The sequence below is a fragment of the Scyliorhinus torazame genome, chromosome 6 (assembly GCF_047496885.1).
Source record: "Scyliorhinus torazame isolate Kashiwa2021f chromosome 6, sScyTor2.1, whole genome shotgun sequence".
Lineage (NCBI taxonomy): Eukaryota > Metazoa > Chordata > Chondrichthyes > Carcharhiniformes > Scyliorhinidae > Scyliorhinus > Scyliorhinus torazame.
The window spans coordinates 276,994,391-277,021,771 of record NC_092712.1 but is presented as its reverse complement, the minus strand read 5'-3'; the positions used below and the strand labels follow the sequence as shown (position 1 = coordinate 277,021,771).

General features: G+C 49.9%; 1 protein-coding gene across 1 annotated transcript in view; it reads left to right on the top strand.

Moving 5' to 3' along the window:
• The window catches only part of LOC140425441 (dyslexia-associated protein KIAA0319-like), a 179,039-nt gene that overhangs the window by 99,415 nt on the left and 52,243 nt on the right, over positions 1-27,381 (top strand). The window contains exons 7-10 of the mRNA XM_072509716.1: positions 379-466; positions 7,947-8,039; positions 9,247-9,379; positions 18,715-18,943. Coding sequence (XP_072365817.1) covers positions 379-466; positions 7,947-8,039; positions 9,247-9,379; positions 18,715-18,943 — 543 coding nt within the window. The remainder of the gene's footprint in view (positions 1-378; positions 467-7,946; positions 8,040-9,246; positions 9,380-18,714; positions 18,944-27,381) is intronic.

The following is a 27,381-nucleotide window of genomic DNA, read 5'->3' as shown; positions in this document are numbered from 1 at the left end:
CTGTTGTATTGTGCACTGTTCTGATTTTTCAATATACGAGTAATATTGTATTCACATTATCCTTGAGTGAATTATGAACTGCCATAAAATGGAAAGGAGGACTAATTAAACCCAATAAACTGTATGATAAAGTCTGAAAGTTTGATATTCTTTCTTCAAAGTGGTGAGAGTTTTGAGTGTTTGATATAATGGTATGGATGTATTTAAGGTGAAGCTTGACAGGTACGTGTGGGAAGAAGGTATCGAAAAATACAAAGGTGGGGCGAGATAGAATAAGGCAAAACGAAGTTAACGAGGTGCATAAGTACCAGCGCAGACGTTTTGGGGCTGAATTGTTTCTATGCTGTAACATTATGTAATCCTCTTTTTCACTTTCAGTTGTCAGATGGCCTGTATGTTTTCAGAGTCTGTGTATCTGGAGATGGCGCCTATGGAGAAAGCTTTATCAATGTCACAGTGAAGCCTGGTAATAACTGACAACACTGTTTAGCCAGCATCAAATTAAAAATCATTTTGACAGATCCTTTTCCTCTTCAGTTTTAACCAATCACCCTTGATTTAATGGTGCTGACAGGATCCATTATTGGCCTTGTCAGTCCATATCAAGAAAGTCGCGACAATGAATGTAAACATGTTTTATATTTTCCTTCTACAAATTTTGTGAATGCTTCAAATAATTAAACCAACCAGCATCATCTCATGGAAGTGTTTATGGTGAAGCTGTATTATGGGTTGCTGGTACCCAAGGAACAGTGCACTATAAACTGTTTCATTATATTTTAAAATATATTAGCTATTACAATCCCAGACCAGATCCCAACAATGGCTAGGATACGGGACCAAAACCCCAATATTTTATTTTGTAGGACTGTGTGAAAAGAATACTTCGCTCCAGGGGTGAATGCATGAAGAAATAGGGATTTAGTATTTTAAAACAAAACATTTTTTTAAAAAACATTTTATTGAGGTATTTCTTTGGCATTGTAACAGCAACAAAATCAACAATGTACACAACAAGGAAAATATTAACATAGTGAAATTACTGCCTCCCTCTCCCACAGGTCCTACCGTTGCTTACGCTAACCTAACCCCCCCCCCTCTGCTGACGATTAATTCTCTGCGAGAATGGTTGCCACCTCCGGGCGAACCCTAACAGAGACCCTCTCATGGCAAACTTAATTTTCTCCAGGCAGAGGAAGCCAGCCATGTCCGAAAGCCAGGTCTCCGATTTCCGGGGCTTTGAGTCCCTCCATGCTAGTAATATGTGCGTCCGGGCTACCAGAGGAGCAAAGGCCAGAACATCTGCCTCTTTCTCCTCCTGGATTCCCGGATCCTGCGACACCCCCAAAATCACCACCTCTGGACTCATTGTCACCCTCATATTTAATACCGTGGACATGGTGTTGGCAAACCCCTGCCAAAATCCCCTCAGTTTTGGACATGCCCAGAACATATGGCCTCCCCGCACACTTTGCACACCTGTCCTCCACCCCAAAGAATCTGCTCATCTGGCCCACTGTCATGTGAGCCCGGTGAATGACCTTAAATTGGATCAGGCTGAGCCTGGCACATGTTGCGGTCGCGTTGACCCTACCCAACGCGTCTGCCCAAAGGCCCTCCTTTATCTCTCTATTTCTCCCCCCAGCTCCTCCTCCCACTTTTACTTCAGTCCTCTGTCTGGAGCTCTTTATATATGTCCGAGACGCTCCCCTCTCCTATCCATCTTCTAGAAAGCACCCTATCCTGAATCCCCCGTAGCGGCAGGAGTGGGAAGGTTGGTACCTGCCTCCGCAGAAAGTCCCGCACTTGTAAATATCGAAATTCATTTCCCCCCGCCAATGCAAACGTCTCCTCCAACGCCCTCGTACTCGGGAAGCTTCCTTCTATAAACAAGAACCCCATCCTCTCAATCCCCGCTCGCCGCCAAATTCAGAACCTCCCGTCCATCCTCCCCGGGGCAAACCGGTGATTATTGCAGATTGGAGACCATACCGATGCCCCCTCTGCTCACTCATGTCTCCTCCACTGCTGCCAGACTCTCAGGGCCGCCACCACCACTGGACTGATGGAGTACCACGCCGGCGGGAACGGCAGAGGCGCTGTTACCAACGCCCCCAGACTGTGCCTTACAAGAAGCACCCACGCTGGCTCCCCCCCCCCCCCCCCGCATCAGCCACCTTCTAAAACAAAGCATTATTATAAATAAACAATTAAACTCTTTAACATCACACGCAAAAATAGCTTCCAATTACACCTTGAACAATACTACTCAATACAGTAAATACAATACCATTAATTACTATCTCTATTCCCAATTAAACAGCAAAATAGGAAAAACCATATAGCTCTCAATTCATCCCACATCCCAATGGTACAGATTAACACTTGATTTCCAGAACAGATTTGGCTCCTGTTAGAACCCCTGCAGATTCTGGCTGAATGTTTACAAAAAGCAGTTTCAACTGGTTTGTTTCAGCTTTCTCCTTATCCTCAGACAAGTCTGCTTTGCCTTAAATACTATTACTCTTTTTTAACTACCCTACTGTGAGAACAAAATACTTTACTAGTGATCGAAAAGGGTAGCCAGTTCCCCCCAGTCAAACGACATTGCATTATCCCTGACTGTTTTTAGTCTGGTCAATTTCACCTCTGGCTCCTGAAAGCTTTCTGATTTTGCAAAACAAGGTTATTTTAAAAACATGACTACTGTAATCAACCACACTCTAACCCCAGGCTTTTAACCCTTAAAATGCCAAATGTTTATAATCCAATATATCTAAAATCTTGCATTCGTCTCACAGCTGATGAACAATTATAATTTATGGCCTATGGTTTATAACTGAAATGCTAAATTGGCTTGTCTCATCAATTTTGTGGTTAGAAATAATAGCTGCAGGTGAGTTTGAAGGAGGAAGTTTAATATTGTCAACACTGAACTTTGAATGCACTCCAACATTTTTAGTAATACGTAATCAGTGGGACTAATTATGGAACACATCAATAAATATTGCAAGGAAGACATTTTCTCCCCATATAATTGATGTTCTGTAAATTGTGCGTGGGGGGGAATGACTTTTTAGATGATTATTATTGTCCCCAACTTAGAAAAGTTTATTTTATAGGACTAAATACAATTTTGTTTTTGAAATGGGGTCGTTCCCTGTCTTATACATATAAAATGGCCCACGGTTTGTTCAAAATGTTTAATTTGTCATTTTGAAGTAGCCTCAGCAATGATATCTTGATGTTCTTGGCAGTTTCAATTTGTGGCAGAAGACAAATTAGAGTTTTTCATTTATACAGCACCATTCATGATTTCACAATGTCCCAAGGTGCGTTGCAGTATTTTTGAAATGGAGTCACTCATGTGATATGTTACAAATATGAAAATTATACTTATGTTTTGGGACTGTTTAAAATTTGAAGCAAAATAGTGTGAAGGGGGTTGTGGTGTTGGGTGTTCTGACACACAGATGAGCCAACACAGTTGCATATGGTACAACGCTTCTTTATTTAAACTTGCTATTTACAGTTTGGTCTTTGCACTCTGCACGTGGGGGGTTCCCTGCTTGTGGTGTTTCAACAGCTCTTTCTTGTTCCCTTCTCCCCAGACCTACTGACCACCAGGTGTCGTGCTCGTGCTTTTTATGTGGTTGGTGTTCTTGTCTGTGATTGGTTGTGGTGTTGTGTACTCTGATTTGCCTGTTAGTGTGTCCATCATGATGTGTGTGTTTGAATATCATGACATCCCCCCTTTTTACAAAGATATGTGCCTACATGGTGATAAATATGATCGTGTCGTGAGTGCATCTAGGAGTGTGTGTGTGTCGTGTGCAGCATGTGCATATGACGGAACTATGTACATGGGGCGATGTCGGGTGCGTCACATGAACCAAGTTGTACCATAACATAACATAAATGCGAACGAGAGAAGAAGAAAAAAAAAACTTGAACAGTTGTCCAGTCAGACGACATCTGGAACGATAAACAACAACAGGTTATCATGTAAAATTGTGCAACTTGTTAAACATATGAACGGTATTATAAGTCCAGTCTAATGGGCTTGCGACGAGTTCGGGTTGACCGCCTCAAGGGTGGACCAAGAACCACCGGCTGCTGTGCAGGCATGGCCATGGGTGGCGATGGAAAGGGCGTGATGTGCGGTAGCTCCACAAAGTCATCCTCGGAAGCCTGTTGAGGATCTGGCGTGTGCGTGCTGTGTGGCTGTGAGCGTGGAAGTCGGCGAAGGGCGCGCCGATTGCGGCGACGCACGGAACCATCCGGCATGCGAACCAGGAACGAGCGGGGAGCCACTTGTCGGAGGACTTCGGCCGGTGCTGACCAGCCACCATACGGTTGATGGACGCGTACTTTGTCTCCGGAGGACAGGGGGGGCAGGTCCGTCGCTCGTGTGTCGTACCGACTTTTCTGGCGATCACGCTGCAGTTGCATGTTCCGAAGAACCGCCTCATGGTCTGTTGTTGGTGCCAGGATGGACGGTACCGTCGTCCTGAGGGAGCGACCCATTAGTAGCTGCGCTGGCGAGAGACCCGTGGATAACGGGGCCGATCGATAGGCCAGCAAGGCAAGGTTAAAGTCCGATCCGGCAGCAGCCGCCTTGCACAGGAGCCGCTTGGCGATGTGGACACCCTTTTCAGCCTTCCCGTTCGATTGTGGATGCAGAGGGCTGGATGTCACATGAGTGAAACCATATGCTACGGCAAAGGACGACCATTCACGGCTGGCAAAACAAGGTCCATTGTCTGACATGACAGTCCTTGGAATGCCATAGCGAGCAAACGTTTCCTTGCAGGCCCCAATGACTGCGGACGACGTCAGATCATGGAGAGGCATGACTTCCGGGTAGTTTGAGAAGTAGTCTATAATAACAATGTAATCTCTGCCGAGCGCGTGAAATAGGTCAACACCCACCTTCGCCCAGGGGGACGTCACCATCTCGTGTGGTAGAAGTGTTTCCGGAGGTTGCGCCGGCTGAAACCTCTGACAGGTTGTGCAGTTGAGCACCATGTTGGCTATGTCTTCATTAATACCCGGCCAATATACCGCCTCCCGGGCCCTTCGTCTGCATTTTTCGACGCCCAAGTGGCCTTCGTGTAGTTGATGAAGAATCATCTGGCGCACGCTGTGCGGAATAACGATCCTGTGCGATTTCATAAGGACCCCGTCTATGTTGGTGAGATCATCTCGCACATTATAAAACTGGGGGCACTGCCCTTTTAGCCACCCTTCTGTCATGTGGCGCATCACTCGCTGCAGAAGGGGGTCAGTCGCCGTCTCTGCGCGTATGTGGGCCAGACTAGGATCATCAGCTGGCAGATTTGCTGCTGTCAGAGTTACGTGTGCCTCAATTTGACGCACGAACCCCTCCGCATCTGGTGGTGTGCTCACTGCTCGGGAAAGAGTGTCCGCCACGATGAGTTCCTTCCCCGGAGTGTAGATCAGTTCAAAATCGTACCTCCTGAGTTTAAGTAAGATGCGCTGGAGGCGAGGAGTCATGTCGTTCAGGTCTTTGTTAATGATGTTGACCAGGGGGTGGTGGTCAGTTTCGACCGTAAATCGTGGCAGGCCATACACATAGTCGTGGAACTTGTCCAGTCCAGTTAACAAGCCCAGGCATTCTTTTTCGATTTGCGCGTAGCGCTGTTCGGTAGGGGTCATGGCTCGTGAGGCTTTTCATTTTAAGAAGCTGCTGGCGTAGGCCACTAGAGGCAACGCCAAAAACAATCTGGTCCCTGATCATGGACTCTGTGGTGGTGCCGTAACCGCAGCACTGCGCTAGAATCCGGAGGTGCGTCAAAAAGGGTTGAAAAAGCTCCTCCTTACCTTGCAGGCGTTGCTGAAAGATGTATCTTTCAAAACTTTCATTTACTTCAACTTGAAAGTGCTGGTCCAGTTTGAGGATGACCGTGTCATATTTGGCTTGGTTCTCGCCTTCTTCGAACACCAGTGAGTTGAAGACGTCGGTTGCGTGCGGACCTGCGTAGAAGAGGAGCATTGCAATCTTCGAGTCATCCGAGACATTCTGTTTTTCGGTGGCACGGATGTACAGGTCAAATCGCTGCCTGTAGAGCTTCCAGTTGGTACCTAGGTTCCCCGTGACTTGCATCGGCTGCGGTTTGCCGGTGTGGTCCATGTCCAGAATGGCAGGTTAGTAGGCAGGTATCGATCCACTCCTGTACCATGTGGTGTTGGGTGTTCTGACACACAGATGAGCCAACACAGTTGCATATGGTACAACGCTTCTTTATTTAAACTTGCTATTTACAGTTTGGTCTTTGCACTCTGCACGTGGGGGGTTCCCTGCTTGTGGTGTTTCAACAGCTCTTTCTTGTTCCCTTCTCCCCAGACCTACTGACCACCAGGTGTCGTGCTCGTGCTTTTTATGTGGTTGGTGTTCTTGTCTGTGATTGGTTGTGGTGTTGTGTACTCTGATTTGCCTGTTAGTGTGTCCATCATGATGTGTGTGTTTGAATATCATGACAGGGGTCATGTGACCTGCTCCAAATCCTGCATGACAACAAGCCTGGGTGGCTTTGTTGCTGTGTGGACAGTGAGGCCAGATTTGATTTACTGGGTAGAAGGTGCATGCTGCTCAGACCTGTAAACAATGACCAGAGCAGCTGTGCTGACAGTCTCACTGGGAGATGTTAGAAATGTCAGACTTTGACATTTGACTGTAAATTGTTATACTTTACACAGTCTAATTAATTTCAACATAGGTTGGAGTTGGGGGTCTGCAGATAGCTATACCTGAATGCGACATCTATGTGATTCGTGTTGCCATGGAGATAGGCTTTCAAAGGGCAAATGTCCCTAGCCAGCCATTGTAGTAATTGGTTCAGAGTTTTCTATGTTATCACTGAACTGACAGACATAGATCAGTCTCTAAGAATCTGAGAGATTGAGGCAGCCAGTCTCTATTGCTCACCATGCAGATTGTGTGTGAGAGCTCATGCTCAAACTGAAGAGACCAAGTTCATGAGGATTTAAACAAAGCTGGAAGATATGCCAAGTTTTAGCTAGAAGGGGGAACCTCGAGGGTAACCTTCACTAAGAAGGTCAGTTCAGCAATTAAATGTCACCTAACTGGAAAAGGGGAAAAAAGGCAGCAAGCCATTGGGAGTTGAGAATGGCTTTGTATTGGTCCTTGAGAATGAAGTGTCCACTTAAAGAACAAAATTTAGCTGTGGAGGGGTATTTTTGGTATGAACCCAGTAGTGGGAATACGGTTCGCCATGCGTGTGGGAGGAGAGAAGCCAATATATGGGGAATTGCTTGTGGACTCCCAGAGGGGTTCCTTGTTTAAAGGCACTAGGTGCCTGATCTAAGGACCAGGCATTGGGAAGCTGTAGGGGTGGGAGTGGGGTGGTGGTGGGGACAGTGACACCTGCTGAGAGATATGCCCCTGCCCTTGTGTTCATTTTTCCCTGCCCTCTCCTCTATAGTCCCCACCCGCAAACACCACACGCCCTCAATCATTTCTGGCTTAGTTCTAGCAATGATTCTCGCAACCGTTCAGTAGAGCTGCCGGCTGCCTCTATCCTGAGTAGAACAGTGTGCAGTGTGCTATCTCAAAATGAGGCACAGAGACTCACTCAAATGAGGCTCACTGTCTCTCCTCGGAGAGTGCACAGCACAGTAACTGCACTGAGTGTCAACCTCGACTCCTGTTTCTAATGTGGGCCTTGAACCCAGAATATTCTGACTCTTAAGGCAAGAATGCTACAAACTGAGTTATATGTGGCACTTCATCAAACATTACGTCACAGAGCTAATGTGTATCATTATACAGGAAAAGGTTGCACCACACTAAAGCCATTAATTCTGCTGGCAGAAAATTGTCCCACTGTGCCTTTTTATTTCAACATAACAAAAATGCAGGTAATGTGAGACTCCCGCTGATGTGTTATATGTCTTCCCCAAAGCTCCTCGTGTCAATCAAGCTCCAGTAGCCATCGCCTCACCATGGGTACAAGAAGTTTCCCTGCCTACAACCTCAACATTTATTGACGGCAGTCGTAAGTAACACTACCATCAAAATTAATAAATACCTATTAGGACCGTTACCTCCCTGGAAAATTGTTGTGTAACCTATTGTCCTGGATAAGGAACAGGCAAAAGGCTGGAGTATCACAGTCATTATGTTGACATCTCACAAGCTATATTGTGTAATATTATCTAATTTTACCACTAAAAGAGAATTTGGATTTAATAGAGCCGTTCATCACTTTAGGAAAAATACTTTTGTGAAGTGTAGTTAAATGCCACACAATCTGCACACAGCAAGGTCCTATAATAGCAGTGAAATAAATACCTAGACCTTTTCTTTGTGTGATGATTTTGTTTTTTATTTGTTCATGGGATGTGGGCGTCCCTGGTTGGGCCGGCATTTATTGCCCATCCCTGAGGGCACTTAAGAGTCAACCACATTGCTGTGGATCTGGAGTTACATGTAGGCCAGACCCGGTAAGGACAACAGATTTCCTTCCCTAAAGGACATTAATGAACCAGATGGGTTTTTACGACAGTTGGCAATGGTTTCATAGTCACCTTTTAGACTTTTAACCAGATTTTTTATTGAATTCAAATTTCACCACCTGCCACGGTGGGATTTGAACCTGGGTCCCCAGAGCATGACTCTGGGTCTCTGGATTACTAGTCCAGCGAAAATACCACTATGCCACTGCCATTGAGAGGCAATAGTTGGCCAGGATAGCAGGCAGAACTCCCCTGCTCTTTGAACAGCGGCATGTCATTGTTTACATCCTACTGAGAGAGCAGACAGAGCCTCTATCCAAAAGACAACTCCTGTGATAATGCAGCACTCCTTTGGTATTGTACAAAAATGTTAGCCCATTTTATGGATTAGAGTCTCTGACTGTGAGGTGAGCGTACTACTAACTGAGCCACATCTGACACAAATCACAAAAGGTTTATCAAAGTCTTTTTCATGGAGACTGTTGCTATAGCAGAAGAAAATCTTTCCGGATAAAATAAGATATGCCTTTACTTTTTCGATCTTCAAACACTGGTCCTTTGAGTGGCTGGCTGCCTTGAAGGATATCACTTATTTCCTACTAAAGCCTCAATTGACCACAGTACATGTTGTAAAAATGGTCACGTGTTCAGGCAATTCTTCATTTAGTCAAGAGTTTACCATTTTAACTTGTGCTGCGCTTACAAAGTTGGTCATCGAGATTGATGCTGTGACATTTTTTCCTTCAGAAAGCACTGATGATGATAGGATCGTAAGCTACCACTGGGAGGAGATTAAGGGCCCCTTACGAGAGCAGAAGGCATCAGCAAATACTGCCATCCTTCATTTGTCCAACCTAGTGACTGGTAACTACACCTTTAGGTAATATGGCCGATTGCTCAATGAGACTGCTGCTGTCTTGTTGTGTTGATTAATGTACAGAAAGGTTTATTTGGTCAGGTTGATAACAGAATCATCAAGCAACACTGCAGAATTGTTGAATTCTTTGGCACTTTCCCGAATAAATTATGCTCCAAATTCTATTCCAGGTGGGAGTCTGTGCCACTGCTTCTATTCAAGTGCCCTCTCTAGTAGGTGTTCCTTAAGCTCCAAAGTGCGAGTCAGAGTGGGAAATTGAAAGTCAGATGTCAAGGTCAATGTGGCTGATCAACTCCACTTCTCATTTTTTGGCAAACATTGAATGAATACAAATTCTCTCAGAAGCCACTGACCTCCAGGCCCTCAAGTCCTAATGTGCACTCGCAGTGCATAAAACTTTTGCCTTGGGAGTGCAAATTCATAGAATCTCCCCATTACTAATGCAAGTATTTATCTTCACACACTCAATGCACACTAGAGATTAATGCACCATCTCCAACTTTATTATTAATCTGCAACAAAGCTCCTTGGTTCCCTCGAAGCTTGAATCCCAGGTCCCAAATTCTTCAAGCAGCAGGCTGTAGCACTTTGTTGCTGTGAGAAACCACTGAACATACACTACATGTATTGTGGTACACTGCCATTGTACTACAGTTATTATGGTAAATCCCAGCCTGCTGGCTCCACCCAGCAGGCTCTGTATAAAAGTGTACGCGCTCCTGCACTGCCCCCATTCTTGGGTCCAGCTACAGGAGGTTACATCTAGCACAATAAAGCCTCAATAGTTCACCATTCGTCTCGTGGTCATTGATGGTGTATCAGTTGCTGTTATGTTTTTAAGTGGTTTTGTTTTTACTTCACAGGAGAGACAAAGTATAACCAGGTTTCCACACCATAGGCTGCTGAGCCAGTTTTCAGATTTTATTTACAAAAGTGTTGTTTGCTCACAGTCTAAGATGGAAGAGAGGGAACTTCCGGTGATGGCGGGCCGGAGGCAGCCGCACAGTGGCGGGTTCCCGTTCGGGAACGGCATTTTCGGGGCTTTACGCCCGGTCCCAGGGTCCACGGAGGCGGCAAAAGCAGGGAGAAGGCACAGAGGAGGCACAGTGAAGGCAAATAAAGGAAAATGTCGAGGGTGAGCAAACAAACGGCCATAAAAAAAACAGTTGAAGGTCTGTCGGGGAGTGGAAAGGTCACCAAGGAAAATGGAGGCTGGAGCACCAGGGGAGGCCACATTGCTTACGGCTGAAGAAATAACTAAGGTGATGGCTGCGGAATTCAAAAGGCAGTTTACAAAATACATGGAGACAATGAGGAAGGAGATGAGGGAGGTTTTGAGTGCGCTGGTGGAGGAGGCGATTTCCCCGGTGACGATGGCGGTGGCGGGCGCAGTGGCAGAGGTGCGGGAGCAAGGGGAGGCGCCGAAGGAAGTGGAGGAGACATTATTGCAGCACGGTGATCAACTTACCTCGATGGGGAAGGAGATGCGGAAGGTGATGGAGATTAACAAGGATCTGCGAGGAAAAATGGAAGACCTGGAAAACAGATCCAGGCGACAGAATTTGAGGATTGTGGGGCTGCCCGAAGGAGTTGAAGGACCGAGGCCGACTGAGTATTTTGCAGCGATGCTGGCGAAACTATTGGGGAAGGGGGAGGATCCCTCCCGATATGAACTGGATCGGACTCATTGGTCGTGGAGGCCTGTACCAAAGGCGAGTGAGCCGCCAAGGGGAGTGACTCTGTGCTTCCGTAGGTACAGTGTGAAGGAAAAGGTCCTGTGCTGGGCCAAGCAGAAGCTGGTGGTGCAGTGGGCTGGAGCTGGTAATACGTGTATACCAGGACTTTACGGTGGAGCTGGCGAGGAGGTGGGCTGCCTTCAACCGGGTGAAGAGGGCACTGTACATTAGCAAGGTGCAGTGCGGCATTGTATATCCAGCGAAGCTGAGGGTGACTTACAAGCTCAAGGACTTTTATTTTGGAACGGCGGAAGCAGCGGAGGAGTTTGCAAAGGCAGAAGGACTGTGGCAGAACTGAGAAATTGAGAAATGGCCATGTGCCGATGTAACCTCATGACTGTATTTTCTTCCTTTTTGTTTCACTGCGTGCGGGTGTATGGGCTAAAGGAGCCAATGTTGCATATATTTCGACAAGGGAAGTGATGGGACTTTCACTCGAGATGAGGGCTCTTTGGGGTGTAGGTGGATATGCGGGGTTTGTGTGCTAAAAGGGGATTTCTGGGCAAGGGGGAAAGGGACCCGGGCGGGGGCCTCCACACTGGCCGGTTTAAGCTGACCAGTGAACGGGAGTGAGGTGGGGGGAGGGGCTGCGGCCAACGGAGCCTGGCAAAATAGGGTCCGAGTGGTCTAGCCGGGTGGAAAGTTGGGGGGAAGGAACCGAGGTTGGGGGGAGGGGTTTTACAAGAGGCAGTGGACGGGAGGAGTTGGAGAGGGGGGGTGGAGTTTACAACTCTTGGGTATCATGTACGGTACTCTTTCAGAGGTTGGATGGCGTTGAGTGTAAGGCGGGGCAGGGGGGAGTGGACTCTATAGGTTAATGGTGACTATGGGCGGTCCTGGTCTCCTTTTTCTTTTTCTCCTTTGTTTTTTGTTTCCACCGTGGGAGGGTTTGTTTTATTGGATGCATATATTGACAGGTGGGTCGTTGTTTGGGGTGGTGGGAGGATGGTATCGTTGTTATTGTTAAAGGGATTGATTTTGTATTTGTTACCGTTTACTGTCTGGGTGGGGTGTAAAGTTTGAAGGAAAATGTGAAAATGGAGAATAAAAACATTTTTTTAAAACGATGGAAGAGTAGGAAATCTCCCAAGTGCCTCTGATGATGTCACCATGTAATCATGTGACATAGTATACAGAGAGGCATTGGTTGGAGTACATAAGTTGCCCCCCAGCTCAGTACCCTCCAACCTAAGCCCTGGCTTTCCGCTTCTTTATGTGAACACAACAGGATGACGTATGTCCCAGACCTCCACTTACAGAGAGAGTTGAGCTATTGGGGCGGGATTCTCCAAAAACTGGCGCGATGTCCGGGACCCAGCGCCAAAAACGGCGCGGATCACTCCAGCGTCGGGCCCCCCCAAACAACCCAAATTCTCCAGCCCCGAATGGGCTAGGAGCGGTGTGACGCCATTCGCGATGGCGTCACCCGACGTGGACGGTGACGGCGTGCGGCGTCATTGATGCCGCATGGCATGACGGCTCAAAAGGCGCGCCCCCCCCCCCACCCCGGAAGACCGACAAGATGGCCGCCCGCCGCGCAGCCCTGAGGTTCCAGGACCGCGACATCGAGGCGCTCCTGGACGCAGTGGAGGAGAAGAGGGAGTCCCTGTACCCCGGACACGGTCGCAGGGTCGTCCCACGCCTCAGCCGGCGTCTGTGGAGGGAGGTGGCAGAGGCCGTCACCGCTGTGGCTCTGACACCACGGACAGGCACCCAGTGCCACAAGAAGGTGAACGACCTCGTCAAGGCAGCCAGCGTGAGTCCCCCCTCCCTGCCCGATGTGCGGCACCCCCCCAGGTGAAACCAACCTGAACCCTAACCTCTGCACTATACGCGCAACCGATGACGTGCATTCATATACCTGTCTAACACTTGCCTTTTACCCCTGCCACCCACCCGCCACCCACCCGCCCCCCCACAGGAGAAGCGTGCACACAACAATAGGGAGCATGTGAGGACTGGGGGAGGCCCCGCTGATGAGAGGCCACTGACCGAACATGAGGAAAGGGCTCTGGAATTGGCTGGCGGACCTGAGGACCGGGAGGTTAGAATCATAGAATCATAGAAGTTTACAGCATGGAAACAGGCCCTTCGGCCCAACCAGTCCATGCCGCCCAGTTTTTTACCATTAAGCTAGTCCCAGTTGATAGAACCCAGGTTGCCGATGCAGAGGTCGGGGGCCCACCAGCAAGTGAGCCACCGACAGCCCGTCCCCATATCCCCTCTCCCCCACATCCCCCATATCTCCCCTCCCGCATATTCCCCCTCCCCATATCCCCCATATTCCCCCTCCACATATCCCCCCTCCCCCATATACCCCTCCCCATATCCTCCCTCCCCCATATCCCCCCACCCCCATATCCCCCCTCCCCATATCCCCCCACCCCCATATCCCCCTCCCCATATCCCCCCCTCCCCCATATCCCCCCACCCCCATATTCCCCCTCCCCATATCCCCCCTCCCCCATATCCCCCCTCCCCATATCCTCCCCCCCCCATAACACCTGATCACTGCCTGCGTGTCTAACCATGTATGCTTCATTGTGTATCGCAGGAGCAAACGTCGAGGCATCCATCCCCGCAGATGCCGACCGCCCGCAGGATGCCCCAGGGCGACCACGGGATATGGAGAGACTCAGACCCTCTGGCACACGACGTCCGCAGGATGCCCCAGGGCGACCACGGGAGACAGAGAGACCTGGAGTAATAGGCAGACGACGCCCCCGTCTCGTGCGGGTGCGGCGACGCAGGGGTGCGCCACCCAGCGACGAGGGGGGCAGCCACAGGCCCCCGTCGCAGCCGAGCCACAAAACCACTACCCAAGACACCCCTACCCAGGACACCCCTACCCAGGACACCCCTACCCAGGACACCCCTACCCAGACGAGCCCTACCCAGGAGACCCCTACCCAGGACACCCCTACCCAGGAGACCCCTACCCAGACGAGCCCTATCCAGGAGACCCCTACCCAGGAAACCGAAATACAGGACAGTGACACAGATTGGATGGGTGGAGACGAACCGCCACCCCAAAGTACCATGGTCTCAGAGTCGGACGATGCGCACGACACAACGCCACTGCTGTCTCCAACACCCTCCACCATCGCAGAGACACTCACCTCGGCTGGGCACTTTAGTGATGAGGCGTCTGGTACACTCACTGGTGCGCACAACACAGCCGTCCCGGTACAGCAGGTGGAGGTAGGAGCAGCAGAGGGGCCGGGCGGTCGGAGGGCATCCTGGCGCAAACTAACATCTGCCTCCCAGATGGATCCCGGGTTCCTGCAGTTACCACACCCACACATAGCCCCGATGCAACCACCGACCCGGAGACGAACGAAGAGGGTGACGGGCGGCTTGCGGTGGCTGCAGTCGCAGGTGGAGGCAATGGGTGCGACGGTGTCAGGCATGGGGATCAGTATGCGAGGCCTGGGGCTTTCCGTGCTGGCGGCGTCTGTGGCCCAGGACATGGCTGCCCTCTCACAGGAGGCCTTGAGCCAGCGGCAGATGGCAGAGGCGCTCAACGCCGTGGCCTTGTCACAGCAGGCCATGGTCCAGTCTCAGCAGGCAATGGCCCAATCCCTGCAGGCCGTGGTCCAGTCGCAGCAGGCAATGGCCCAATCCCTGCAGGCCATGGTCCAGTCTCAGCAGGCAATGGCCCAATCCCTGCAGGCCATGGCCCAGTCTCAGCAGGCAATGGCCCAATCGCTGCAGGCCATGGCCCAGTCTCAGCAGGCCATCGCTGAGGGCATCGGCGCCATTGCCCATGTGCTAGCCGGCGTCGCTCAGTCACAGAGAGGGATGGCCAACTCCCTGAGCTCCACGGCTGCAAACCTGAAGACCCTTGTCGGTACCATCACGGGCCTCCAGGACTGGCAGTGCCAGGTGTCGGACCCATGTAGAGGCCTGGGGGCCATTGGGCACCCTGAGGGAGGAGGAGTTGCTGGCGCCTGTCCCTGGTCCCCCTGTAGGGGAGGTCCAGGAACACTGCAGCACCTCAACCCCCCCCCTCCCCCCTCTTCCGTCCCAGATGCATCGGGTGGGCAACGGGCAGGACAGGCTGGAAGCTCGCCATCCCAGTCGCCCGGGTCGCAACCTGGCCCATCTAGGCCAGGAAGCCCCAGGAAACAGCCACCAAAGGGATCCCGAGTTAGAGGGCACGGATCGCAGGAGTCCACCTCCAGTTCTGCTGTACCGTCTGGGGAACCACCTAGGCGTAGTCAAAGGGCCCGTAAGGCCAAACAATTCGACACTGAGTAAGTTGGCACGGGTGCAGGGCACAGACGAGTTTTAGGGGCTAGGGCACGTGTATGCACTGTTATTAAAATCACTTTAACACCTACAGAAGCTGCCTTTGTGCTCTGTCCGAAGCGTGCGGGGGTGTCATGTACGTTGAGCGCCAGTGTGTGAGTGAGGGGTGGTCTTACGTCGGCCTCAGGTGAGTCAGCCTTCTTCCCCCTGGGCCGCCCTTGCCATCCCCCCGGGCAGAGGACGGGACCGTGCGCTGCAGTGTCACAGCCGCATGCAGGGATGGTCCGGGTGGATGGTGGTACTGTGGCCATGGGTCAGACATCGTCCAATGATGTGGAGCCAGGAGCTCATTGCAGAGCGGGTTGTCATCACCCTCCATGGCCTGCAATAGACACACTTCCACCGGCGCCCGTGAGAGCCCGGCCGTCGTGCCGCAGGTGGATCTGCAATGTGGGGGTGGTGTGCATGCGGGTGCGGTGGGTGTGGTTGGGGGGGGTGAGGGTGCTGGGGGGGTGGATGGGCGGGGGGGGTGAGGGTGTTCGGGTGTTGCCATGGTGTGCGGTATGTGGCCATGCTCGCTGATTCCCACGCTTCCTAGTCTGAAGCGGGCGGCTATCAGCCTGTCCCGTGCCCGCTGGCCTAGCCGGTAACGGTGGACAGCCACCCGCCTGAGTCTAGCCCGTCTGCCCTGACCATTGCCCCCATCCCCCTCATCTGGGGAGGATGCGCCACTTCCTGCTGCTCCTCCACTCCGCCCTCCTCTGCCTGCGGAATATCGCCCCTCTGCTGGGCTATGTTGTGCAGGACGCAGCACACCACAATGATGCGGCCGACCCGGATGGATACTGGAGGGCGCCCCCAGAGAGGTCCAGGCACCTGAAACGCATTTTGAGCACGACAAAGCACCTCTCTATCACACCCCTTGTCGCTGCATGGGCATCATTGTAGCTAATCTCCGCGTCACTCTGTGGCCTCCGTATAGGCGTCATCAGCCACGACCGCAACGGGTAACCCCTGTCGCCCAGCAACCAGCCCCTCAGCCGGGGGTGGCGTCCCTCGTACATGCTGGGGATGTAAGACCGCGACAACACGTATGAGTCATGTAGACTTCCCGGGTACTGGGCGCAGACGTGCAGGATAATCATGCGGTGATCGCAGGCCACCTGGATGTTCGTGGAATAGGTCCCCTTCCTATTGGTGAACACGGCCCTGTTATCTGCAGGTGGCCGCACGGCGACGTGCATCCCATCGATCGCGCCTTGGACCATGGGAAACCCAGCCACGGCAGAGTAGCCCACGGCCCGGACATCCTGGCTGGCCTGGTCCACAGGGAAGCGGACGTAGCGGTCCGCAATGGCATATAGGGCGCCTGTCACTGCCCGGATGCACCGGTGCACCGATGTCTGCGAGATGCCGGACAGGTCCCCACCTGGTGCCTGGAATGACCCCGTGGCATAAAGGTTCAGGGCCACCGTAACCTTGACGGACACGGGGAGAGGGTCGTCCCCCGCCGTCCCCCCCGTCCCCCCCAGTGCCACGTAGTGCCAGGTGTGCCAGCAGGTGGCAGATGTGTGCCACGGTTTCCCGGCTCATCCGGATCTCCTCCTGCATTCCCGGTCCGTGAGGTCCTGGTACGACAGCCGGGGCCGGTACACACGGGGCCTCCTCGGGAGCCTCCATTGCCGTGGCGCCGCGACGTCCTCCTCCCCCTCCTCGTGTTCCTCCTCCACTACGTGCAGCCTGCGCCCCTCTCTGGCACGCTCCTCCTCGAGGGCAACATGGAGAATAGCGGGTGCCGCCACGGCGGCCAACATCGCTGGCTGATCAGAAAACATGACTCTGCGGGGGGAGGGCGGGGGGAACGACAACATGTCATCATTGCCTGTACCCCCCCTCCCCCAAGCCAGGTTTCATGGGCTGCATGGGTGCGGCTGTTGGAGGATGGCACCTGGCCAGGCGGACAAACTCCCTTGCCCTCGCACCCCCCGTCCCCGGCACTCATTCCCCCGACCCCAGCACTCATTCCCCCGTCCCCGGCACTCAACCCCCCCCACTCCCCGGCACTCATCCCCCCACTCCCCGGCACTCATCCCCCCCTCCCCGGCACTCATCCCCCCCTCCCCGGCACTTATCCCCCCCGTACCCGGCACTCGTCCCCTCGCCGGCACCCCCCCCCCCTTCCCTGGCACTCCCCCGAAGCCCACCCCAAACCCCCCCCCCCCAATCCGCCCGCTGCACACACACCTCTCCCCCACATACATGGACTGCGGCCACGCCATCACCTCTCCTGCGGCCACCCCCCCCCCCCAGGCCGTGACCTACCTCCACGCTGGGCGGCGTCAACCATCAGCACTGGTTGACACCGTTAAAAAGGTGTTTCGATTTACGCCGGCGTGACCTGTGGAGAATATGGGCAGCCCCGGAGTCCATTGTCTCACGCCTGCCCCTGCCATTCTCCGAGGCGGGCGGCTCGATTGACGTCTCACCGACTTTTCACCCTTTGGAGAATTCGGCGGGGGCGGGATTTACGCCGGCCCCCAGCGATTCTCCGACCCAGTGGGGGGGTCAGAGAATCCCGCCCCTGGTCTTTTTAAGAGAAAAGATAAAAATGGTAAAACACATAGGAAACAGAGACACATAAAGACATGAAGGAATAGTTAATAACCTCATACAGAAAGAACAAGGAGCATACAGGAGTAAAGTGATACAGATGAGGAAAGGCTTGTAGAAAGGGTGTGAGGAAAGGAATTGTAGATGAACCTCATTTGACAAAAGTGAGGGACGCAGAGAGCACGACAAAGAACAAAGGAGAAGGCAAAGAACTGAAGTATTAGCGATGAACAGAGTGTAAGAACAGATAGATACTCTAGACTGTGCCCATTGCCCCAGGAGATGAACTATCTTACTGATGAGTTTTGTTACTGTAATAAGAAACCTGGAATTCCTGTTACCTCTTTCATAAGTTAGTCCCATGGTACTATCAATAACATGTTTAATGAGAACAAATTGGATTCCGCAACTAGGAGATGTAATGATTCTGAAACCAATTTCATTTGTTGCTTCTGGAAATTGTGCATGTGAAAAACGGGAAAACCCATCAAAATGTATCATGACATGAAGGGGCAAACATATGACCATTTAAGAAAGAACTTGTATTTATATTGTTTCACAGCAGTGAATTATTTTTGAAGTGTAGTCATAATCCACTGAAGACACCAGAGCCAATCTGTGCAGATTCCACAGACAGCCATAAGATGAATGATCGGATGCTTTGGAGAGAATGTCTGAACATTTTAAATTGTGGGCTAATAGCTAGTGTAGGACGTAAACTCTGTCAAATTTGTTTTCTAGACTCACAGTACTGGACTCGGATGGTGCTGAGAAATCGGCAATTGCTATGGTGATTGTCAGCAGACCGGTGGATTATCCACCGATAGCAAATGCTGGTCCGAATCAGGCAATTACCCTGCCCTGTAATAACATCACCCTGAATGGAAACCAGAGCAGCGATGATTATCAGATTGTAAATTACGAATGGTCACTCAGTCCGAACAGCAAGGGAAAGGTGGTTGCAATGCAGGTCAGTCCTATTGGTGTTTCTGCAACCTGACTTCACATATTCTGTCAGGAACATTTTTGTATGAACTGAAAGCAGAGTAGGACAATTTAAGAGTTAGGGAAAGCAAAGATGCATTGTATCCCATACTACCCAAAAATAAGAAATAATCATTCTAACAATTATACAATGTAGAACATGGTGTTAATGGAGTAGGTTTCAATGGGTAAAACAGGTGACAGCAAATTGCAGCCCACTTTGTCCCATTGAAATACAATCTGAGAGAGAGATAATTTAAGGTCACACCCAATCCCCCTCGCTGACAAACTACAAGCCAGCAACTTCCTCGAGTCTGGAATTCAATGAATATGCAAATCAGGATTCTAATACCTGTTTCAGCCCAAGCCTTTGGTCGCAAACTGGGCAGAAGGTGCACCCTACTCGTGTTCCCCTCATTTTTTCTGGATCTACAGCAGTCCTTGAAGGGACTGCCTGAGCCCAGTGGCAGAAGGATTGTCCACATTTATGGTTAAATAGGGCAGCACTGGTTAGCGCTACTGCCTCACGGCGCCTATGTCCCAGGTTTGATCCCAGCTCTGAGTCACTGTCCGTGTGGAGTTTGCACATTCTCCCCGTGTTTGCATGGGTTTTGCCCCCACATCCCAAAGACGTACAGGGTAGGTGGATTGACCACGCTAAATTGGCCCTTAATTGGAAAAATTAATTGGGTGCTCTAAATTTATAAATAAAACATTTATGGTTAAATTAATGTGGAACCGGGAAACAGACTTTTGCCCTTGGTTTCACAATAATACAATGGGCTGTTGCTGGATTAAGTAGATCATTTTTTTTTTGGAGTCCAAACCCAGGGCAAAATTCTCCTAAGCCCCAACTTAGAGGGGGGGGGGGGGGGGGGGCGGTAAGATAATTCGGTGGGAGGTCCAAAAATCGATTTTGAGCCATTGTGAATTTACAGCTGCTGCTCACCATGGTGGATTAGAAACCCCATTGGAGGCCAGCGTGAAATCTATATGCATCCTGCTAAAGGCCAGACCACCTAGGCCCAATTATTTGGAAAACATGCCGTGCAAAACGCATCTGGAACAACGTGGCGTGAAGATGTCGGGTCTCACCTGAACAATGCCTGGGGCTGCCTCAGAGTTTGGGGTGGAGGCTGCCAGCAACTCTGGACCCTGGAACACCACAGCAGTGGGTAGGGACCATCTACAGGTGTCCTGGAGGAGGACCTTCTTTCATCCTCAGAATGTTCCAGAAAATCCATCTTCTGGCCTCAGAGAGCTCCCAGAGATCTATCCTCCATTTCAGGAAGTCCATCTTCTTTCTTCAGTGGTGGGTCAGTGCTGTTGGGCAACATTTGCCGCCTGGATAGGCGGCGGCCTATCACCATCAGGCCTGCCCCACCACTGAATACAGCTCAAAACACACCCGGTTACATAATTAATGAGGTTGGGGTCTGAAGAATTGGCATGTTATCCTGATTGTCTCTGCAATGGGGAACCCCAGATGAGAATTCCACTTCCAATTTTGTGGAAAATATCTGGTGCATATTCAAATCTCAATGCCTATTTTGCACCTGCTCTGATGTTACACAACTGTCTCCGCTGCTCATTCTGCACACGGATGTGCCTGACCTGATTTTGAGTATTTGTCGCTGATGGTGAATAATGGATGAAAAATTACCATTTTTTAAACAAATAACATACGAGTGTTCATAATCTCTGAGCACTACATAATCATATGAAATTAAAAGCAAACTATTTATATCATATCTTTCACAACTGTTGCATGTTCTAAAATACTTTATAGGCTTTTTAACAAAATTGAAGCCATGAAATAAAAGGGCAGTAGCAGCTTGGGTACAAAATTGCAACGGAATGGGAAAAGAGGGTTGTGGTAAATAGCTGTTTGTCCAAATGGAGGGAGTTGAACCCCAGTCCTGTTCTCCAATGTATAGTACTACAGGATCACAGCTATTTTTGTTTCACATTAATGACTGGACTTGGGGGTAAAGGGCACACTTTTGAAATTTGCAGAAGACATGAACTTGGAAGTGTAGTAAACATTGAGGAAATTGGGGAAGGTTGAGAAAGATCTGCTTGAAGTATTCAAAATCATTAAAGGGTCTAAACAGAGTACATGGGGAGAAACTGTTTCCCCCTCTTGAAAGGATCGAGAATGAGGGGGCACAGATTTAAAGTGATTGGCAAAAGACGCAAAAGTGGGCAGCATGGTGGCACAGTGGTTAGCATTGCTGCCTCACGGCGCCGAGATCCCAGGTTCGATCCCGGCTCTGGGTCACTGCCTGGTGGAGTTTGCACATTCTCCCCTTGTTTGCGTGGGTTTCGCCCCACAGGTTAGGTCAATTGGCCACACTAAATTGCCCTTTAATTGGAAAAAATGAATTGGGTACTCTGAATTTATTTTTTTAAAAGACGTAAAAGTGATATGTGCGCTCATTTTTGAGCATGGCAGGACATGTTAATAAAACATTTAACATTGAGATCCTGGGCTTTATAAATAGAGGCATGTAATACAAAAAGCAAATTATGCTAAACCTGGATAAAACATTAGTTCAATGTGTGTTCAGCTCTGGTGAACACATTTTAAGGATGGGCAGGGTACAGAAAAGATTTACAGGAATGTTTCCAGGGATGAGGGATTACAAGTGCATGGATCGGCTTGAGACACTGGAATTCTTTTCCTTGGAGCAGAGGAGGCTGGGAAGAGATTAGATCAATTCAACTACGCAAGATTTAGACAGAGTAAATAAATAGAGATTGTTTCTTATAGATGGAAGTGCAATAACTTAGAAGGGAAAGATTTAAAGTAATTGATAAAAGAAACAATAGCCTTGAAAAGAAAGTTGGATAAATACTTGGAAGGAGGAAAAAATTGCAGGCATCTGGAGAAAGTCCCAACACTTGCTCTGACTGGATTGTTTCTTTTTTAAAATATTTTTATACTCCTCTTTTTTCACATTTTCTCCCAAATTTACACCCACCAACAATAAGCAGTCACGAATATAATGTTAATCCCCATATCAACAACAACAATCCCATCCTCCCACCAACCCCCAAACAACTGCCCGCATGTTAACATAAACAAATAGCAAAAAGTAATCCGGAATCACCCATAGTCACCATTAACACATACTGTCCCCCTCCCCGCAACCCTCCCGACCCTCAACGAGGCGAAGGCTACAACATCTGCCTCCGCACCCTTTTCCAATCCCGGCTGGTCCAACACCCCAAATATGGCCTCCCGAGGGCTCGGGCCCAGTTTCACGTGCACCACTTTAGAGATTACCTAAAAACCTCCTTCCAGTAATCCTCCAGTTTTGGGCAGGACCAAAACATATGAACATGATTTGCGGGGCCCTCCCTGCAACGTTCACACACATCTTCTACCCCCTCAAAGAGCTGGCTCATCCTTTCCCTTGTGAGGTGTGCTCTATAGAACATAGAACATAGAAAATACAGCACAGAACAGGCCCTTCGGCCCACGATGTTGTGCCGAACCTTTGTCCTAGATTAATCATAGATTATCATTGAATTTACAGTGCAGAAGGAGGCCATTCGGCCCTTTGAGTCTGCACCGGCTCTTGGAAAGAGCACCCTACCCAAACTCAACACCTCCACCCAACACCAAGGGCAATTTGGACATTAAGGGCAATTTATCATTGGCCAATTCACCTAACCCGCACATCTTTGGACTGTGGGAGGAAACCGGAGCACCCGGAGGAAACCCACGCAGACACGGGGAGGACGTGCAGACTCCGCACAGACAGTGACCCAAGCCGGAATCGAACCTGGGACCCTGGAGCTGTGAAGCAATTGTGCTATCCACAATGCTACCGTGCTGCCCTTGAGAACAAATAAATCTACACTATATCATTTTACCGTAATCCATGTACCTATCCAATAGCTGCTTGAAGGTCCCTAATGTTTCCGACTCAACTACTTCCACAGGCAGTGCATTCCATGCCCCCACTACTCTCTGGGTAAAGAACCTACCTCTGATATCCCTCCTATGTCTTCCACCTTTCACCTTAAATTTATGTCCCCTTGTAATGGTTTGTTCCACCTGGGGAAAAAGTCTCTGACTGTCTACTCTATCTATTCCCCGATCATCTTATAAACCTCTATCAAGTCGCCCCTCATCCTTCTCCGTTCTAATGAGAAAAGGCCTAGCACCCTCAACCTTTCCTCGTAAGACCTACTCTCCATTCCAGGCAACATCCTGGTAAATCTTCTTTGCACCTTTTCCAAAGCTTCCACATCCTTCCTAAAATGAGGCGACCAAAACTGTACACAATACTCCGAATGTGGCCTTACCAAAGATTTGTACAGCTGCATCATCACCTCACGGCTCTTAAATTCAATCCCTCTGTTAATGAACGCGAGCACACCATAGGCCTTCTTCACAGCTCTATCCACTTGAGTGGCAACTTTCAAAGATGTATGAACATAGACCCCAAGATCTCTCTGCTCCTCCACATTGCCAAGAGCTCTACCGTTAACCCTGTATTCCGCATTCATATTTGTCCTTCCAAAATGGACAACCACACTTTTCAGGGTTAAACTCCATCTGCCACTTCTCAGCCCAGCTCTGCATCCTATCTATGTCTCTTTGCAGCCGACAACAGCCCTCCTTACTATCCACAACTCCACCAATCTTCGTATCGTCTGCAAATTTACTGACCCACCCTTCAACTCCCTCATCCAAGTCATTAATGAAAATCACAAACAACAGAGGACCCAGAACTGATCCCTGCGGTACGCCACTGGTAACTGGTATCCAGGCTGAATATTTGCCATCCACCACCACTCTCTGACTTCTATCGGTTAGCCAGTTCGTTATCCTACTGGCCAAATTTCCCACTATCCCATGCCTCCTTACTTTCTGCATAAGCCTACCATGGGGAACTTTATCAAATGCCTTACTAAAATCCATGTACACTACATCCACTGCTTTACCTTCATCCACATGCTTGGTCACCTCCTCAAAGAATTCAATAAGATTTGTAAGGCAAGACCTACCCCTCACACATCCGTGCTGACTATCCCTAATCAAGCAGTGTCTTTCCAGATGCTCAGAAATCCTATCCTTCAGTACCCTTTCCATTACTTTGCCTACCACCGAAGTAAGACTAACTGGCCTGTAATTCCCAGGGTTATCCCTAGTCCCTTTTTTGAACAGGGGCACGACATTCGCCACTCTCCAATCCCCTGGTACCACCCCTGTTGACAGTGAGGACGAAAAGATCATTGCCAACGGCTCTGCAATTTCATCAGAATCCTTGGATATATCCCGTCAGGCCCGGGGGACTTGTCTATCCTCAAGTTTTTCAAAATGCCCAACACATCTTCCTTCCTAACAAGTATTTCCTCGAGCTTACCAATCTGTTTCACACTGTCCTCTCCAACAATATCGGCCCTCTCATTTGTAAATACAGAAGAAAAGTACTCGTTCAAGACCTCTCCTATCTCTTCAGACTCAATACACAATCTCCCGCTACTGTCCTTGATCGGACCTACCCTCGCTCTAGTCATTCTCATATTCCTCACATATGTGTAAAAGGCATTGGGGTATATACCACCTTCAGCTGTATCAGCCCCAACTCGCGCACGAGGTGGAGGCATTCACTCTCCAGAGCACCTCACACCAGACTCCCTCCTCCATACCCTCTCCCAACTCTTCCTCCCACTTTGCTTTGATCCCTTCCAGTCGTGCCTTCTCTTCCAAAATAGCCCCGTAAACCGCTGACACTACCCCCTTCTCCAGTCCCCCTGTCGTCAGCACCTCCTCCAGCAATGTGGAGGCCGGCTCCACCGGGAAGATTTGTATCTCTTTCCTGGCAAAATCTCAAACCTGCATGTATCTACACATTTCCCCCTGCTCCTACTCATACTTCGCTCCCAACTCGTTCAATCCTGCAAACCGACCCCCAAGAAACAAATCTTTTAGTGTCTTAATCCCCTTCTCCTCCCATTTCTGAATCTAAAGTGAGTCCATGCCCTACAAAATAGCAGCCCCCCCACCCCCGGTCGAGACACCACAAAATACTCACTCTTGTCTAGATTTAATTTGTACCCTGGGAAAGACCCAAACACCCAAAGCAGCTCCAATATTCCCTCTATTGACACACTCTGTTCCGACACGTACAACAACAGGTCATCGGCATATAAGGACACCCTATGCTCTATCCCCCTGCACTATTCCTTTCCATACCCCCGAACTTCTTAACGCGACGGCCAACGGCTCAATCGCGAGTGCAAACAGTAGGGGGGTCATAGGACTTCCCCGCCTAGTCCCACGGTGGAGAGAAACGTATCTCGAGCTGATGTTATTTTTTTTTTTTTTAAATATTTTATTGAAAATTTTTGGTCAACCAACACAGTACATTGTGCATCCTTTACACAATATTATAACAACACAAATAACAATGACCTATTTTATAAACAAAAAAAAAACAAAAAAAGAATAAATAATAAATAACAAAAATGAAAACTAGCCCTAATTGGCAACTGCCTTATCACAAGTAACACTCTCCAAAAATATAATTTAACAGTTCAATATATAATTATCTGTAGCAACGACCTATACATACTATACAGTATATATTAACAACCCTGAGAGTCCTTCTGGTTCCTCCTCCTCCCCCCCCCCCCCCCACCCCTGCCCCCCCCCCCCCGCCCGATCCTGGGCTGCTGCTGCTGCCTTCTTTTTCCCATTCCGTCTATCTTTCTGCGAGGTATTCGACGAACGGTTGCCACCGCCTGGTGAACCCTTGAGCCGACCCCCTTAGGACGAACTTAATCCGCTCTAGCTTTATAAACCCCGCCATGTCATTTATCCAGGTCTCCACCCCCGGGGGCTTGGCTTCTTTCCACATTAGCAATATCCTGCGCCGGGCTACTAGGGACGCAAAGGCCAAAACATCGGCCTCTCTCGCCTCCTGCACTCCCGGCTCTTGTGCAACCCCAAATATAGCCAACCCCCAGCTTGGTTCGACCCGGACTCCTACTACTTTTGAAAGCACCTTTGTCACCCCCATCCAAAACCCCTGTAGTGCCGGACATGACCAAAACATATGGGTATGATTCGCTGGGCTTCTCGAGCACCTCGCACACCTATCCTCCACCCCAAAAAATTTACTGAGCCGTGCTCCAGTCATATGTGCCCTGTGTAATACCTTAAACTGAATCAGGCTTAGCCTGGCACACGAGGACGACAAGTTTACCCTGCTTAGGGCATCTGCCCACAGCCCCTCCTCGATCTCCTCCCCCAGCTCTTCTTCCCATTTCCCTTTTAGTTCATCTACCATAGTCTCCCCTTCGTCCCTCATTTCCCTATATATATCTGACACCTTACCATCCCCCACCCATGTCTTTGAGATCACTCTGTCCTGCACCTCTTGTGTCGGGAGCTGCGGGAATTCCCTCACCTGTTGCCTCGCAAAAGCCCTCAGTTGCATATACCTGAATGCATTCCCTTGGGGCAACCCATATTTCTCGGTCAGCGCTCCCAGACTCGCGAACTTCCCATCCACAAACAGATCTTTCAGTTGCGTTATTCCTGCTCTTTGCCACATTCCATATCCCCCATCCATTCCCCCCGGGGCAAACCTATGGTTGTTTCTTATCGGGGACCCCCCCAAGGCTCCAGTCTTTCCCCTATGCCGTCTCCACTGTCCCCAAATCTTCAGTGTAGCCACCACCACCGGGCTTGTGGTGTAGTTCCTCGGTGAGAACGGCAATGGGGCTGTCACCATAGCCTGTAGGCTAGTCCCCCTACAGGACGCCCTCTCTAATCTCTTCCACGCCGCTCCCTCCTCCTCTCCCATCCACTTACTCACCATTGAAATATTAGCGGCCCAATAATACTCACTTAGGCTCGGTAGTGCCAGCCCCCCACTATCCCTGCTACGCTGTAAGAATCCCTTCCTCACTCTCGGGGTCTTCCCGGCCCACACAAAACCCATGATGCTCTTTTCAATCCTTTTAAAAAAAGCCTTCGTGATCACCACCGGGAGGCACTGAAACACAAAGAGGAATCTCGGGAGGACCACCATCTTAACCGCCTGCACCCTCCCTGCCATTGACAGGGATACCATATCCCATCTCTTGAAATCCTCCTCCATCTGTTCCACCAACCGAGTTAAATTTAACCTATGCAATGTGCCCCAATTCTTAGCTATCTGGATCCCCAGGTAACGAAAGTCCCTTGTTACCTTCCTCAACGGTAGGTCCTCTATTTCTCTACTCTGCTCCCCTGGATGCACCACAAACAACTCACTTTTCCCCATGTTCAATTTATACCCTGAAAAATCCCCAAACTCCCCAAGTATCCGCATTATTTCTGGCATCCCCTCCGCCGGGTCCGCCACGTATAGTAGCAAATCGTCCGCATACAAAGATACCCGGTGCTCTTCTCCTCCC